The 17868-nt window shown below is 45.5% G+C and overlaps 1 protein-coding gene across 1 annotated transcript in view; it reads left to right on the forward strand.

The window, feature by feature from the left end:
• LOC115461562 (acid ceramidase-like) overlaps positions 1 to 17868 on the forward strand; it is a 213712-nt gene that overhangs the window by 59916 nt on the left and 135928 nt on the right. The window contains exons 3-4 of the mRNA XM_030191471.1: positions 5233 to 5323; positions 11470 to 11556. Coding sequence (XP_030047331.1) covers positions 5233 to 5323; positions 11470 to 11556 — 178 coding nt within the window. The remainder of the gene's footprint in view (positions 1 to 5232; positions 5324 to 11469; positions 11557 to 17868) is intronic.

Here is a 17868-nt window from a genome sequence, read left to right on the forward strand (position 1 = left end):
AAGGAACGTGGTTAGTTTAATGTCCCTCGCTATTCAGTTTGCCTGGTGGTTTGAGGTAAGCGACCGTTAGACTACAATGAATAGTAATCTGTAAAGTCATCAGTACAGGCTTGAAAAAGTGGGAGGTTGCATAACAAAAAATGTATTTGTTCATTGACCACAAACTCTTAAGATCTTTACCCTCCATGGAATACCTGCTATAGGTCTAAAATTATCTATAATTGTGACATCTAAACTAATGCTTTTAGGAATTGGGGTTAGAACTATGTCAACCAATCCATTGGGGTAGATATCAGCATCGAGCAATGAATTGATTAAACCAGGATACCCAGGACAAAACCTTAGCAGGAATAGACTTCAATAAAAATGAAGGACAAATATCCAGAAAACAGACCTTACCAGAAAGTCTTGATAATATCTTGGAAACTGAATCCGGTTTTGTCTGTAAGAAAGAAGACTAGAGTCTGTCACCATGGATACCTTGTAGGTAAAGGTTCTCAGAAGAACCTTTCTAAAGAAAAATCCTCTACAGTGCAGAGGAGTTAAGAAATTGACTCTGTAAAGGAGGTTCTCTCTCTTCTTTCTTAACATGAAATTGTTGATCTGCTGATAGTAACATGTATCCTGTTGATAAAATTGTCCATAGTACCTGAAGATTGGATGTGACCCTAATTTTTAAAAAGGGTTCTAGGAGTGATTCAGGAAATTATAGCCTGATGTCAGTGCCGGGCAAAATAGTGGAAACTATTATAAAGAATAAAATTACAGAACACGTAATGGGACAGAATCAGCATGGGTTCAGCCAAGGGAAGTCTTGCCTCACCAATTTGCTTCATTTCTTTGAAGACGTGAATAAACATGCGGATAAAGGTGAGCCGTTTGATGTCGTGTATCTGGATTTTCAGAATGCTTTTGATAAAGTTCCTCATGAGACTCCTGGGTCATGGGATAGGAGGCAAGGTTCTGGTGTGGATTAGGAATTGGTTATTGGAGAGAAAACAGAGGGTAGGGTTAAATGGTCATTTCAGTGGAGGAGGGTGAACAGTGGAGTGCCGCAGGGATCTATACTGGAACCAGTACTATTTTAACATTTATTTAACTATTTATAAGTGATATGGAAATGAGAACGACGAGTGAGATGATTAAATTAACAGATGATACAAAACTATTCAAGGTTGTTAAAACACATGCGGACTGTGAAATATTGCAGGAAGACTTTAGGAAATTGGAAGACTGGGCATCCAAATGGCAGATGAAATTTAATGTGGATAAATGCAAGGTGATGCTGATCGGAAAGAATAATCTGAATCATAGTTATCTGATGCTTAAGGGTCAGTGCTCAAGAAAAGATCTGGGTGTCATAGATAATATGCTGAAATCTTCTCAGTGTGCAGCGGTGGCCAAAAAAGCAAATAGGATGCTGGGAATTATTAGGAAAGGGATAAGTACATAAGTATTGCCATACTGGGAAATGCCATACTGGGAAAGACCAAAGGTCCATCAAGCCCAGCATCCTGTCCCCAACAGTGGCCAATCCAGGTCACAAATACCTGGCAAGATCCCAAAAAAGTACAAAACATCCTATACTGCTTATCCCAGAAATAGAGGATTTTCGCCAAGTCCATTTAATAACGGTCTATGGACTTTTCCATTAGGAAGCAGGCCAAACCTTTTTAAAACTCCGCTAAGCTAACCGTCTTTACCACATTCTCTGGTAACAAATTCCAGAGTTTAATTACACGTTGAGTGAAGAGAAATTTTCTCTGATTCATTTTAATTTACTACATTGTAGCTTCATCACAAGCCCCCTAGTCCTAGTATTTTTGGAAAGCGTAAACAGACGCTTCACATCTACCCGTTCAACTCCATTCATTATTTTATAGACGTCTATCGTATCTCCCTTCAGCCTCCTTTTCTCCAAGCTGAAGAGCCCTAGCGGCTTTAGACTTTCCTCATAGGGAAGTCGTCCCATCCCCTTTATCTTTTTCGTCGCCCTTCTCTGCACCTTTTCTAATTCTACTATATCTTTTTTGAGGTGCGGCGACCAGAATTGAACACAATATTCGAGGTGCGGTTGCACCTTGGAGCGATACAAAGGCATTATAACATCCTCATTTTTTGTTTTCCATTCCTTTCCTAATACCTAACATTCTATTTGCTTTCTTAGCCGCAGCATCACACTGAGCAGAAGGTTTCATCAACGACGACACCTTAGATCCCTTTCTTGGTCCGTGACTCCTAAAGTGGAACCTTGCATGACGCAGCTATAATTCGGGTTCCTCTTTCCCACATTCATGACTTTGCACTTGCTCACGTTAAACGTCATCTGCCATTTAGACGCTCAGTCTCCCAGTCTCGTAAGGTCCTCTTGTAATTTTTCACAATCCTCCCACAATTTAATGACTTTGAATAAGATGGTGAATAAGACCGAAAATACTATAATGCCTTTGTTTCGTGCCATGGTGCGTCCGCACCTTGAGTATTGCGTTCAGTTCTGGTCGCCATATCTCAAAAAAGGTATAGCACAATTAGAAAAGGTTCATACATAAGTACATAAGTAATGCCATACTGGGAAAAGACCAAGGGTCCATTGAGCCCAGCATCCTGTCCACGACAGCGGCCAATCCAGGCCAAGGGCAAGCTTCCCAAACGTACAAACATTCTATACATGTTATTCCTGGAATTGTGGATTTTTCCCAAGTCCATTTAGTAGCGGTTTATGGACTTGTCCTTTAGGAAACCATCCAACCCCTTTTTAAACTCTGCTAAGCTAATCGCCTTCACCACTTTCTCCGGCAACGAATTCCAGAGTTTAATTATACGTTGGGTGAAGAAAAGTTTTCTCTGATTTGTTTTAAATTTACTACACTGTAGTTTCATCGCATGCCCCCTAGTCCTGGTATTTTTGGAAAGCATGAACAGACGCTTCACATCCACCTGTTCCACTCCACTCATTATTTTATATACCTCTATCATGTTTCCCCTCAGCCGTCTCTTCTCCAAGCTGAATAGCCCTAGCCTCCTTAATCTTTCTTCATAGGGAAGTCGTCCCATCCCCGCTATCATTTTAGTCGCCCTTCGCTGCACCTTTTCCAATTCTACTATATCTTTCTTGAGATGCGGCGACCAGAATTAAACACAATACTCAAGGTGCGGTCGCACCATTGAGTGATACAACGGCATTATAACATTCTCACACCTGTTTTCCATACCTTTCCTAATAATACCCAACATTCTATTCGCTTTCCTAGCTGCAGCAGCACACTAAGCAGAAGGTTTCAGTGTATTATCGACGACGACACCCAGATCCCTTTCTTGGTCCGTAACTCCTAACGTGGAACCTTGCATGACGTAGCTATAATTCGGATTCTTTTTTCCCACATGCATCACCTTGTACTTGCTCACATTAAACGTCATCTGCCATTTAGCCGCCCAGTCTCCCAGTTTCGTAAGGTCCTCTTGTAATTTTTCACAATCCTGTCGCGATTTAACAACTTTGAATAACTTTGTGTCATCAGCAAATTTAATTACCTCGCTAGTTACTCCCATCTCTAAATCATTTATAAATATATTAAAAAGCAGCGGTCCTAGCACAGACCCCTGAGAAGAGCAACCAAAGTGATAAAGAGGATGGAACTCCTGTAGTATGAGGAAAGGCGAAAGAGGTTAGGGCTCTTCAGCTTGGAAAAGAGATGAATGAGGGCAGATATGATTGAGGTCTACAAAATTGATTTTTTTTTTTATTCGTTACAAAAGTACAAAGACTAGGGGACACTTGAGGAAGTTAAATGGAAATACTTTTAAAACAAATAGGAGGAAATATTTTTTTCAGTCAAGGAATAGTTAAGCTCTGGAACTCTTTGCCGGAGGATGTGGTAACAGTGGTTAGTATATCTGGGTTTTAAAAATGTTTGGACAAATTCCTGGAGGAAAAGTCCATAGTTTTGTATTGAGACAAACATGGAAAGAAACTGCTTGCCCTGGGATTTGTAGTATGGAGTATTGCCATGGTTTGGGTTTATGCCAGGTACTTGTGACCTGGCATGGCCACTGTTTGGAAAACAGGATACTAGGCTAATGGACCATTGGTCTGACCCAGGCCTGGTTCCAACTAGGACACTCTGGGCCTGGGTCTGCACAGATAAATAAAGACACTCTCTCTTACCTTTGCAGTCTCTTGTCCCATCTGATACAATCCCTGAGCATTTACAGGGGTAAACCTTTGACCTGGGGCCACGCCTTACTTCCCTTGGACTGCCCCCCACAGGTATTGCAACCAAGCCACAATTTAGGGAGGGTTCCTTCCCTTGGGGCCTCCCTCCAGGAGATCTGCTCTTGGGTTAATCTGCAACCTCAGTGAGAGTGTTCGTAGGGACATCTACTGCTATACCTCTCACTCCCTCGCATACCTTCCCCCCCCCCCCCCCCAATTTTTTTTGCCATATTGGTGATTTATTTTTTCTTCCATTTGTATCTGCTTTCCTATTTTACCAGCTTCTCTTAGCTTTTCCAGATATTGTCACTTGTCTTTCTCTTGTTGTGATCACTTGTAGTTCATGAAGGCTAACCTCCCTTTCAATTACTACTTCTAAGAACCAAAGTGGCCTTCTTTTCCTGTTTTTACTTCCCTTAGAAAAAGATGTTGCCCTTAAAATAGCGCCTTTTCTCCTGATGAATAACTTGTCCCCCTGCTTCCTTCCTATCCATTTCCAGCTCCTCACACCTCTCCATCCACCTACTTAGAACTCTCCCAAGACAAGCCTTTCTTTTTCCTCTTCCTAGATTATGGCTGATCTCTAAGTGGTGGTTAGAAAACTGAGACATACAAACAACCATTATTGAACCCTGAACTCAAGGCTTAATTTGTAGATAAAAAGGAAGTGGAACTGTAGAGTCGAGTGAAGAGGTGGGTGAGGCAGGAGCTATAGGAGAAGAAGAGGAGCTTGATTAGGGAGTATAACGATTGTGCTGTGCTCTGCTCAAGGCTTGCCCATGCCTTCCTCTTCACTGTAGGCTACCTGGAAAGGGAATAACTGGAACCCAACATCTCTGCTGCTCTGGAGTCTGAAAAGAAGGGGCAGAACTTGTTTTCCAGGCTGTTCTCCCTGAACTTGAAGTTTGCAGATTCCTTTAACTTTTCTTGCGGTTTTTTTTTAGGGTGTATACTTGTGGGCATTTATGAATGTTTGCAGAGATGAATTGCCGCTTACCTTTGTTTTTCCTCTTTTCTAGTTTCAAAGGAAATGCTTCTTGGTACACCATAAATCTTGATTTACCACCAGAAGAACGGTGGAACAAAGTAATAAAGGATAAGAAAAAAGAGGTATAGTGATTTCTTGTATTAATTATGTATATTAGGCGTATGTCTATATTTTGTTTGAGGTTTTATTCCCTGATTTTTTTTTCTTTATTTATATTGCTTTGATGTGTCTTTATTAATACTCAATATGGAGCTTGCTCACACTTTTTACCAAAATATCATCAAAAAGCAAGACGATTTCCCTCTATTCTGTTATTACAGAGGAAAAGGCTTCGGACACTCAGTGAGCCGATTTTTTTTAAATTTATGGGCTCACTGACTCGTTTGTCGGCTTCAATTTCTCTGCAAACTTAGCCTACCACGAGCATCCTCATTAGCCGAAAAACCTCTGTGTACTTTTTTAACTTTTTAACTTTTTAATCCTTAATAGTGTCGCTTTATTTCAATCAACTTAAAAGGTACACTTATCTTCTGCTGCTTTCTCATACAGGACTCCCGGCACGCCCTACAGCGAGCTCCCGTTTCGCCAACAGCTTCTTAAGGAGCAGTACCGTTTATCTCTAAGGATATATAACAAGCAGATTATTATGATCCCAAAGAGGGTAGAGGAAATCATTTACCAACAGCTAGGAGACTTACTTGAGATCTTCCTGTACTAACAAAATGCAGCGTCCTATCTTTCTAAAATGGCGGACGCTATTTATCATGACGCCGTCGACGTCTGTCCAATCATATGCTCTTTGCTATTTAAAGAGCTAAGTAATCAATTAGGCTGAAGAAAGCTGGAAAAGCTAGAAAAAAACTTTCCAGTCTACTCTTGTATTGAGCCCCATGGGACTCAAAGTTTGCAATCTATGTATCCATCTTTGTTCTTTGCGGATAAGTAACTTGTCCCTATCTCCGCCTCGGCTAGACATAGGGACATGCTCTATCGCTATGCATTTATAATCCTCAAATTTATGGGTCTTATCTATACTGTGTCTTAACTAAAGGGGCTTCCATACGTGACACCTTTAAATTATGTTTATGATCAGTTAACCGCTGTTTAAGTTGGCGAGTAGTTTTTCCTACATACAATTTAGGACAGGTACACATCATAATATACACAACATAAGTGGATTCACAAGTTGTGTTACACTTTAATTCATGACATTTGTTGTCAATAGGATTCATAAATCGATGAGTGGTTAGCATATTCGGACAAAAGCTACATTTCCCACAATAGGTATGCCCTTTAATCCTCTCTACTGGTCTTCCATGTTCTTGCAAAAGTTCTTTCAAGTTCCTATCGCGGCTATATGCTATTCGTAATTTATGATTTAAAAACACCGGATGAGCTTGGATCAATCTCCAATGTTGTCTAATCACTTTGGTAACCGCCTGGGTGCCTTGCGAATACCTCAACACACAAGTTTGCAGTTCTACTTCTTTTACTTGAAGATTTTTATGTTTTGGAATTAACAATTGTTCCCTATGATTGTTTTTTGCTCTAGTGTATGCACGTTTAAGAACATTTTTAGGATATCCTCGTTCTTCAAATTTTTGAACTACTTCTTTAGCTCTACATTTAAATTCCCTCTTATCATTGCAAATTCTTTTATACCTGAGTAAATGAGAGAACGGAAGGCTCTCTTTTGTATTTCTAGGGTGATTACTAGAAAAATGCAGTGAAGTGTTTCGATCGGTCGGCTTAACATAAACCGTGGTTTGAAATTGATTTTGTTGTTGTGTTATTTTTACATCCAAAAAAGTTAATTGTTCAAAAGAATGTTGCATGGTGAACTTAATATTCACATCCCTCGAGTTCAACCAATGAAAGAAATCAAACAGATCTTTAACTTCCCCTTCCCACAGCATAAAAATGTCGTCTGAGTTTTTGTTGAAACTACTTAATATTGCTTTAACAAAAAAATTTTTCTTATTCAATGATCAAATTTACCAACAAATAAAGGGAGTAGCTATGGGGGCCACCTGTGCACCGTCGGTAGCTTGTCTGTATATGTTAGACTTTGAAGAGCATTGGATCCATACTAATCAGTGGAGACAACAAATCCTAAAATGGCATAGATATATAGACGACGACATTTTTATGGAGGTGGTTCCTTGGGCGAGAGTGCATATGAGGCCTCTGCAGATTGCCCTGCTTCAACAATGATCTCCGATTTCCCAGGAATATCAATGCGGCCCGGCTCAGCATGGAGTGGTGGCTCTCCGATAGGATGGTGCGCCAAGGAATGCCTCTTGCACTTCCTTCTTGGTGCCTGGTGACAACAGATGCCAGCCGCCTCCTCTCTATTAAAAAAAAAAAAAAACAGGAGAAACAGATACTACCTTGAGTGCCTTGATGAGGGACAAGGTTGGGGGAAAAAACGGCTTCCTCACACCTCAGCCTGCAAACTGCAAGGGCTCTTGGTACCCTAACAAAGCATAGCTATGCCTTCTACATCAGCCTCATGGATCACGCCCTCTTCCCAGGACCCAGCTTTGGCATCTGCGGGGAAAGTAATTCACAGGATCAGTGGGATCCTAACCCCCCTCATAAGGCTTTGTAGCAACTTCTGTACCAGTTGCCAAACTGCTCCCTCCTCCCAGTGCCCAGTTTCAGCAGAATGGTGCAATGGTACTGTCCTGCGAATAACAACCTCCTCCACTGGGACCTTCACAGCAGGCACTATGTCTATTTTGCCCGGAGATCACCTTCGGCCATACTTCTCATTGAACTTTGTGTACAGGGATCCATCTTGGCTGAATAATCTCCATACCAGATTCAAACCCTAGCTGTGGCAGTTCCAACCTTCCCTACATGGGACACTTAACATAGCTCATGAATGGGAAGAAGGGCAAAAACTCCTTATATGGTGCTTAGCTCCTCTTGCATCCCAGGATGCAGAAAGGGGTCTGCTGGACCACCAGTGAAGTTTCAAAGTTTGGGGGGAATCTGGGGGTCGGGGTCAGCTGGATTACCAGAGAATTTTAAATGTTAGAGGGGTTGGGGGGGGGGGGGGGGTCAGGAGGGGTCCAATCATTGCTAGACATGTCCACAAGAGCTGTGCCTACCGCATAGCTCTTGTGAGCATGTGCCAGGAATGCTTGGACCCTTTTACTGATCAATGCTCAAAAGTAACAGCATGCATATAATTTTGCTAGTGTTGAGCATTGGTCGGTAATTCTGACTCTGTGTTTTTCCGGTGCTGTTCTTTACAGTGCTGGAGTTTTTGTGCATCAGGGACTCTGCCATCCTCCACAGGCCTACAGTCAGAAAAGGCCTCATGAGTGCAAACATGAGTATAAACAATCTGTTCTGTCTCAACTCTTAACTGCTATCAAACCAAATGAAAGTTTTCGACAGCTTGCTAATGGGGGAGGAAGGCTCAGACATTTCACTGAAGCATCACGTCAGAAAATTGGGTTCTGACTATTACCAACATAAGCTATTAACTGAATTTCATTCGGTTTCCATCCGATTGTCTTCCAATAACTCCTACAAAGATCCCCCCATCATCATGTTCTCATTGCAGCCTTGGAACTCAACCTTCTAGTTCGCAACAGAACACAGGTTTCAACTTCTTCCTTATTCCCAATAAATCAGGAGACCTCTGGCCCATCCTTTGTCTTTGCCAACTCAACATTTTCCTCAAGGAAAAATACTGCAGGTCTTCCCTTGCCACTTCTCTCACTCAACTGGCTTGCCTCCCTTGATTCAAGGGTATTCTCAAATTCCAATTCACCCAACTCATTAGAAGTTTCTTTGCTTTACCTTCCTCAACCTTTACTACTGTTATTGAGTGCTTCCTTTTGGTCTTTCATTGGTACCAAGAGTGTTCACCAAGTGTACTGCCATATTAGCAGCTCACCTATGCAAAAAGGGCACTTGTCACATGCCAATTTTTGGCACTCTGCCAGGTACTTGTAACCCGGACTTGCTATTATCAGAAACAGGATACTGGGCTAGATGGATTCTTGGTCTGACTCAGAAGGGCAACTCTTGTGTCCTTATGTCTATCCATAACTGGACAACTGGTTTCTATCTGCACACTCCAGGGATTGCCTTATGTAAATGATAGAAAACCCTGGCATTCCTGATCAACTACAACAAATCCAATCAAACTCTAGCTCCGTCCCTGACTTTTATAGGAACTCCCTTGAACGTAACAGGGAAAGTGTTTCTTCTGCTGTGCAGAAAGGAAGCTACTTTATCATTGTGCCACTGCCTCTGTGAATTATGCAGAGTTCTGGTTCTTGACATTTTATGCCTTTGGAGTTGCATAGCACCACTGTCTTCCTGGTACCACATGCCAGACTATACATTTGTGCACTTCAGTGGCATCTCAAGCTACACTGGAATCAGAGGACCCAACCAGGTTCATTCCCATACCTCTGGTTCTCAAAATGTCTCTAAAATGGTGGTGCCACTCCCCTGCACTGGCTGACAGCTATCCTTTTTATCTACCAATACCCCAAATCATTCTAATTCCTCTTTGGGAGTGTACATAGCTCAAGACAAGGAACAGTGGGATCAGCACGAGAGACCTCCACATCAGTCAGTTGGAACTCGGAGCCATATTCTACATCCCACGCTCTTTTTAACCTTGGGGACACTCATTGAAATTACATGGAAATACTTTTAAAACAAATAGGAGGAAATGTTTTTTTACTCAAAGAATAGTTGAACTCTGGAACTTGTTGCCGGAGGATGTGATAACAGGGCTTAGCGTTTCTGGGTTTAAAAAAAAGTTTGCACTACAAACAGTTATATCGGGAAGAGAATAAAAAAATGTAATTTCAATACCATTTAACCAAAAAATGATTGTTACATTATTCTGTTAAGCATGTTCATAACTAGCAAAAAGAAGGACAAAGCCTCAAAGAACTCCAGACAGAAACCTCCTCATTATTGGCAAAAAACTATTTTACTGTAACAAATTTTTCGTGAACTGGAAGCACATGTACTGATGAGAAGAAAACAAGAATTTCTCTTTTGAACTAAGTAATTACAATATTTTGTATCACAAATTTGGTATAGTAAGGTTTTTTGCCAGTGTTGAATATGCTAAAACTATAGACGTTTCTGGAGCTCTTTGAGACTTTTCCCCTTTTGCTAGATATGAAAATTCTTAACAGAATAAGTTAAAGGTTTGGACAAGTTCCTGGAGGAAGAGTCCATAATCTGTTGTTGAGATGGACATGGAGGATGCCGCTGCTTGCCCCAGGATTAGTAGCATGGAATGTTGCTTCTAATTGAGTTTCTACTAGGTACTTGTGATGTGGATTGGCTACTGTTGGAAGCAGGACACTGGGCTAAATGGACTATTGGTCTGACCCAGTATGGCTATTCTTATGTTCTTATATAAAAAATGTTTTCAGACAACTAGGTGGCAATGTTCTACCTCGGCAAGCAGGGGTGCTCGGATTTGCTACGTCTTTTGTCAGGAAGCCACCCATATCTGGTATTTTGGCACTGCTGTTTACTGCACTCAGTGTGGGAACTGTTGCACATGCACAGCAAAGCCTTTAGGTAGGGGGAGAGCTCCAACACATAGGATCCATCAGATGTCATCATTAAGTGTGGGTGCATTCCCTTCACACACTCACACTCTTACCAATAAAAATTTGCAGAATAATGAAGTTTTAAAATATTGTGTGCTGGATTGTTCATATTTCAGCATAGAATTTAAAAGTTCCCCGAGAAGTAAACCTTTTCCAGAGGGCATGAGCAACATACAATTATGTTTTTTCAGATAGACAGGGCCGTGACAATATGAAACAGTCTCTCAGTGGTGGCTGAGAAGGAGAAACAGTAAAAGAATTCAAGCCAGCTTGAGAGAAGCTCAGTTGGCCCTTAGCTGGGAAGCTGTGAAAGAACAGCTGTGGTACAGGAAGTAAATTAGGCAGACTAGATTAACCTCCTGGTCCTTGCATATCTGTTTCAGAGGTAAGTTGAAATAAGTGCTGTGGACTGATAGCAACTTATAAACACAAAACCAAAATTAAAAAAAAAAACCCAAAGAGAAAACCCTTTGAATGTGACACACACTCAACCATTAACTTAGTGCCTGGTTTTATCAGTTGTAGATAGCACCAAATCTTATTCCATTCTTTACTATTCTTTTACACATTTAAAAGGTATGTGTTTTTTTTTAATAGTAAAACTTTATAGCAGTGCACTGTCAAGGAGGTTTCCATTAATCTTTAGCCTTTTATTTCTTTAGATAGTCAATTTAATGCAGGTCATTAAAGATCTCGTAGAAGCCTTCGATCCTACTGGACAAGTAATTAGACTGGTGGATTATAAATTGGTGAGTTTACATGTCTTTACGTAGTATTAAGCTTCATGCACATTTAATCCTCCTTTTGCACCCCCCCCCCTATATATGGTGTATACTGTAGTAATTAGATGTTGCTTGTCTATCCCTTAACATGGGGCTAATTTTATAATGGAATTTAATTTTTAAAGGACATGGATGCCTATGTATGATATAGCTCATAGGTTTGTTATGTATCATATTGTCATCCATGCAGCTTTATAAGATCCATTTTCTGTGTGTAAAAAAACATGCTTTATAGGATTACTCCATATCAGTGTAATACTATAAGCACTAACATTAGGTGCCACTTATACACATGTTTAGAATACTAACATATATCACCAATGAAAGGGAAGAGAGTACCAAATCCAGTCCTATAAATATAACTCTCAAGGTAATTGGCAAAAGAAAACTCTCAAAAGAACACAACTATAACTCTGTGAGGTGCATTCGTATTGTTTGAAAGGGTAAGGGAAAAAGCCTCTGATTCAAGCCCAACCTCCAACCCAATAGTTATAGGTTAATAATAAGGGTGGAGATTTTGTGTATGTAAATGTTGGGTATATTTTTCGTCATAGGCAAAAAACCCTTTGATGGTTACTCACGCCTTGATACAGCACTTCTCTAGTGAAACTATGGCCAGAGTCGGCGTGCTGAACCAATGACTCACACATTTCCCTGCATTCGCACTTGAAAACTAAGTTTGGATTTGATTCTTTCATGTTTTATTTGGATCTCTCATATACTCTGTGGAGATAGCATTTATGTATATCAAAGGTTTTTTTTGTCTACGACGAAAAATATACCCAACTTTTACATACACAAAAACTCCACCCTTGTTATTAACCTGTAACTATTGGGTTGGAGGTTGGGCTTGAATCAGAGGCTTTTTCCCCTACCCTTTCAAACAATACGAATGCACCTCTAGAGTTATAGTTGTTGTGGTCTTTTGAGAGTTTTCTTTTGCCAATTACCTTGAGAGTTATATTTATATGACTAGAATACTAACGTATACATGTAGATGCCAGATGTGTGCTTCGGCACATTCTGTAACTACATGCATATGATTGATAGCATGTGGTTTTGCAGTGGGTTACAGGGTGAGGCATAAAGTAACCCCCTTGAGTTTTTTTTTTTTTTTGCTGTTTTCTCAGCAACTGCTTGGAATTTCACTGTGAAATTTTATAGCTTTACTTGTTACTATCTACGTTTGTGCTGAGTGGAATGTTATCTTTTAACATGGCATAGTTAGACTTTTTAGCATGAGCACCCAGCAGTTTGCACTGTGAAACTACCATTCTCCGAGGACAAGCAGGCTGCTTGTTCTCACGACTGGGTGACGTCCGCGGCAGCCCCCACCAACCGGAAGAAGCTTCGCGGGCGGTCCGCACGCAGGGCACGCCCACCGCGCATGCGCGGCCGCCTTCCCGCCCGTGCGCGACCGTTCCCGCCAGTTCCTTTTTTTCAGCGACTGGAGAGAGTCGTGCCTTCGCCGCTCTCTCTGTTCTCAGCCCCGGAAAAACCGTCGCGTTTACGCGAACTTCTTTGTTTTATTTTATTTAGGTGCCGCGCGCTCCCCTTTTTCTTTCTGTTTAAAAAAAAAAAAAAAAAAAAAGGAGCACACGCTCCCATTTTTCCCTCGTTTCTAGCAGGGGCGTCGCGTTGCGGCCTAGTGGCCGCACGGTCGTTTATTTTTCGAGGTGTGATTACCGCCACCATCGACGACTTTAACTTCGCCGACGCGATTTTTCCGTCGATGTCCTCGAAGGTCCCGAGTGGATTTAAAAAGTGTGGTCGGTGCGGCCGGCCGATCTCGCAGACCGACACCCACGCTTGGTGCCTCCAGTGCCTCGGGCCGGAGCACAATATCAAGTCGTGTTCCTTGTGTCTCGGTCTCCGGAAACGGACTCAGGTTGCGAGGCAAGTTCTTCGGGACCGTCTTTTTGGAACTTGCGCCGGCCCCTCGACGTTGACCTCGACGGCATCGGTATCGACGGCCGGTTCTTCGGTACCGGTATCGATGCCCGAGAAATCGGCATCGACCCCAGGAGCACAGGTCCCGTCGGCCCGCCGGTCCTCCGGTGAAGGTAGAGGTGAGAGGCCGCGTGGGCAATCGGCCCCGGTCACTCCCTCGGCCCGTGGCCCTCGGGACCGAACCCTGTCTGACCCGGTTCCTCGGGACCGAGGGGGATCGACCTCCTCCTCCTCCTCTGCTCCACCTGGCGCCGATGACGGGCACGGCAAAAAGTCAAAAAAGCACCGTCATCGATCGCCCTCGATTCACCAGGATACCGGTGCCGGCGAGGAGTCGACGCCGAAGCGTCCTCGTCAAGAGGAGAGATCCCCTTCGGTTGTGGAGGTACCGACGCGTCAGGGTCCCAGCACTTCGGTGCAGTCTCCTGGACCCGAGCAGCTTCTGGCACCGACACCTCTACCGGCCCCACCGTCTTTCCCGGCAGCGGGCCTGGACGAGTGCCTTCGAGCCATCCTTCCGGGGATCCTGGAAGGGCTGATGCGCCAGGCTGTGCCGGCGCCGGGGGTGCTTGCTCCCTCGGCGCCGTTGACTGTGGCGCCGGCGAGCTCTAGCCCGGTGCCGAGGCCGTCGACACCGCCGCCGCTTGCGGCGCCGGTCTCGACCGCCACGCAGGTGGAGTCCCTGTCGACGTCGATGGAGGGAGCTTTGTCCCTGCCGGCGCGGGAGTCCACCGCTCGACGACACCGAGGCCTCGGTGCCTCGACGTCGAGCCGGGCCCGGTTCAGGACTCAGCTACATGAGCTTATGTCCGATACCGAGGAAGAGGCCTCGTGGGGGGAAGAGGAGGACCCCAGATATTTCTCCTCAGAGGAGTCTGCGGGCCTCCCCTCTGACCCCACGCCTTCACCGGAGAGGAAGCTCTCACCCCCGGAGAGCCTCTCCTTTGCCTCCTTTGTAAGGGATATGTCTATCTGCATTCCCTTCCCCGTGGTCTCTGTGGATGAGCCGAGGGCTGAGATGCTCGAGGTCCTCGACTATCCATCACCACCTAGAGAGTCCTCCACGGTGCCGTTGCACAATGTCCTCAAGGAGACACTGCTTCGGAACTGGATGAGACCGCTATCTAATCCCACCATCCCCAAGAAAGTGGAATCCCAGTACAGAATCCACTCTGACCCAGAGTTAATGCGGCCCCAATTGCCCCATGACTCGGCGGTTGTGGATTCTGCTCTCAAGAGAGCACGGAGTTCGAGGGATACCGCCTCGGCGCCCCCGGGGCGGGAGTCTCGCACTCTGGACTCGTTTGGGAGGAAGGCCTACCAATCCTCCATGCTCCTAACCTGCATCCAGTCATACCAGCTCTATACGAGCATCCACATGTGGAACACTATGAAGCAACTGGCGGACCTGGTCGATAAGCTCCCGCCGGAGCAGTCCAGGCCTTATCAGGAGGTGGTCAGGCAGCTGAAGGCGTGCAGAAAGTTCCTGTCCAGGGGTATCTATGACACCTGTGACGTGGCATCTCGAGCTGCGGCCCAAGGTATAGTGATGCGCAGGCTCTCATGGCTGCGTGCCTCTGACCTGGACAACCGCACCCAGCAGAGACTGGCCGACGTCCCTTGCCGGGGGGATAATATTTTCGGTGAGAAAGTCGAGCAGCTGGTGGACCAACTGCATCAGCGGGAAACCGCCCTCGACAAGCTCTCCCACCGGGCGCCTTCGGCATCCACCTCAACAGGTGGACGTTTTTCCCGGGCCCGGCAGGCTGCACCCTATTCTTTTGCGAAGCATAGGTACACCCAGCCGGCCCGAAGGCCTCGTCAGGCACAGGGACAGCCCCAGCGCGCTCGTTCTCGTCAACAGCGTGCGCCTAAGCAGCCCCCTGCGCCTCCACAGCAAAAGCCGGGGACGGGCTTTTGACTGGATCCACGGGAACATAGCCGCCCTCAAAGTGTCCGTGCCGGACGATCTACCGGTCGGAGGGAGGTTAAAATTTTTTCACCAAAGGTGGCCTCTCATAACCTCCGACCAGTGGGTTCTCCAAATAGTGCGGTGCGGATACGCCCTGAATTTGGCCTCCCTGCCACCAAATTGTCCTCCGGGAGCTCAATCCTTCAGCTCCCATCACAAGCAGGTACTTGCAGAGGAACTCTCCGCCCTTCTCAGCGCCAATGCGGTCGAGCCCGTACCACCCGGGCAGGAAGGGCAGGGATTCTATTCCAGGTACTTCCTTGTGGAAAAGAAAACAGGGGGGATGCGTCCCATCCTAGACCTGAGAGGCCTGAACAAATTCCTGGTCAAAGAAAAGTTCAGGATGCTTTCCTTGGGCACCCTTCTGCCAATGATTCAGAAAAACGATTGGCTATGTTCCCTGGATTTAAAGGACGCATACACTCACATTCCGATACTGCCAGCTCACAGACAGTATCTCAGATTCCGCCTGGGCGCACGGCACTTTCAGTATTGTGTGCTGCCCTTTGGGCTCGCCTCTGCCCCACGAGTGTTTACAAAGTGCCTCGTGGTGGTAGCGGCCTACCTACGCAAGCTGGGAGTGCACGTGTTCCCATATCTCGACGATTGGCTGGTCAAGAGCACCTCGGAGGCAGGAGCCCTCCGGTCTATGCAGTGCACTAATCATCTTCTGGAGCTGCTGGGGTTTGTGATAAATTACCCAAAGTCCGATCTCCAGCCAACACAGTCTCTAGAATTCATAGGAGCTCTGCTGAATACCCAGACAGCTCAGGCCTTCCTTCCCGAAGCGAGGGCCAACAACCTCCTGTCCCTGGCTTCGCAGGCCAGAGCGTCTCAGCAGATCACAGCTCGGCAGATGTTGAGACTTCTGGGTCATATGGCCTCCACAGTTCATGTGACTCCCATGGCTCGTCTTCACATGAGATCTGCTCAATGGACCCTAGCTTCCCAGTGGTTTCAAGCCACCGGGAATCTAGAAGATGTCATCCGTCTCTCCACCAGCTGCCGCACTTCACTGCTCTGGTGGACCATCCGGACCAATTTGACCCTGGGATGTCCATTCCAAATTCCACAGCCCACGAAAGTGCTGACGACGGATGCATCTCGCTTGGGATGGGGAGCTCATGTCGATGGGCTTCACACCCAGGGTCTGTGGTCCCTCCAGGAAAAGGATCTGCAGATCAACCTCCTGGAGCTCCGAGCGATCTGGAACGCACTGAAGGCTTTCAGAGACCGGCTGTCCTACCAAATTATTCAAATTCGGACAGACAATCAGGTTGCAATGTATTACACCAACAAGCAGGGGGGCACCGGATCTCGCCCCTTGTGTCAGGAAGCCGTCGGCATGTGGCAGTGGGCTTGCCAGTTCGGCATGCTCCTCCAAGCCACATACCTGGCAGGTGTAAACAACAGTCTGGCCGACAGACTGAGCAGAGTCATGCAACCGCACGAGTGGTCGCTTCATTCCAGAGTGGTACGCAAGATCTTCCGAGAGTGGGGCACCCCCTCAGTGGACTTTTTCGCCTCTCAGACGAACCACAAGCTGCCTCTGTTCTGTTCCAGACTACAGGCCCACGGCAGACTGGCGTCGGATGCCTTTCTCCTCCATTGGGGGACCGGCCTCCTGTATGCTTATCCTCCCATACCTTTGGTGGGGAAGACCTTACTGAAGATCAAGCAAGACCACAGCACCATGATTCTGATAGCGCCCTTTTGGCACCGTCAGATCTGGTTCCCTTTTCTTCTGGAGTTGTCCTCAGAAGAACCGTGGAGATTGGAGTGTTTTCCGACTCTCATCTCGCAGAACGACGGAGCGTTGCTGCACCCCAACCTTCAGTCCCTGGCTCTCACGGCCTGGATGTTGAGGGCGTAGACTTCACTGCGTTGGGTCTGTCTGAGGGTGTCTCCCGTGTCTTGCTTGCCTCTAGGAAGGATTCCACTAAAAAGAGTTACTTTTTCAAGTGGAGGAGGTTTGTCGTTTGGTGTGAGAGCAAGGCCCTAGAACCTCGTTCTTGCCCTGCACAGAACCTGCTTGAATACCTTCTGCACTTATCGGAGTCTGGCCTCAAGACCAACTCAGTAAGGAATCGCCTTAGTGCGATTAGTGCTTACCATTATCGTGTGGAAGGTAAAGCCATCTCTGGAGAGCCTTTAGTCGTTTGATTCATGAGAGGCTTGCTTTTGTCAAAGCCCCCTATCAAGCCTCCTGCAGTGTCATGGGATCTCAATGTCGTCCTCACCCAGCTGATGAAACCTCCTTTTGAGCCACTGAATACCTGCCATCTGAAGTACTTGACCTGGAAGGTCATTTTCTTGGTGGCAGTTACTTCAGCTCGTAGGGTCAGTGAGCTTCAAGC

The sequence above is a fragment of the Microcaecilia unicolor genome, chromosome 2 (assembly GCF_901765095.1).
Source record: "Microcaecilia unicolor chromosome 2, aMicUni1.1, whole genome shotgun sequence".
Taxonomy (NCBI): Eukaryota; Metazoa; Chordata; class Amphibia; order Gymnophiona; family Siphonopidae; genus Microcaecilia; species Microcaecilia unicolor.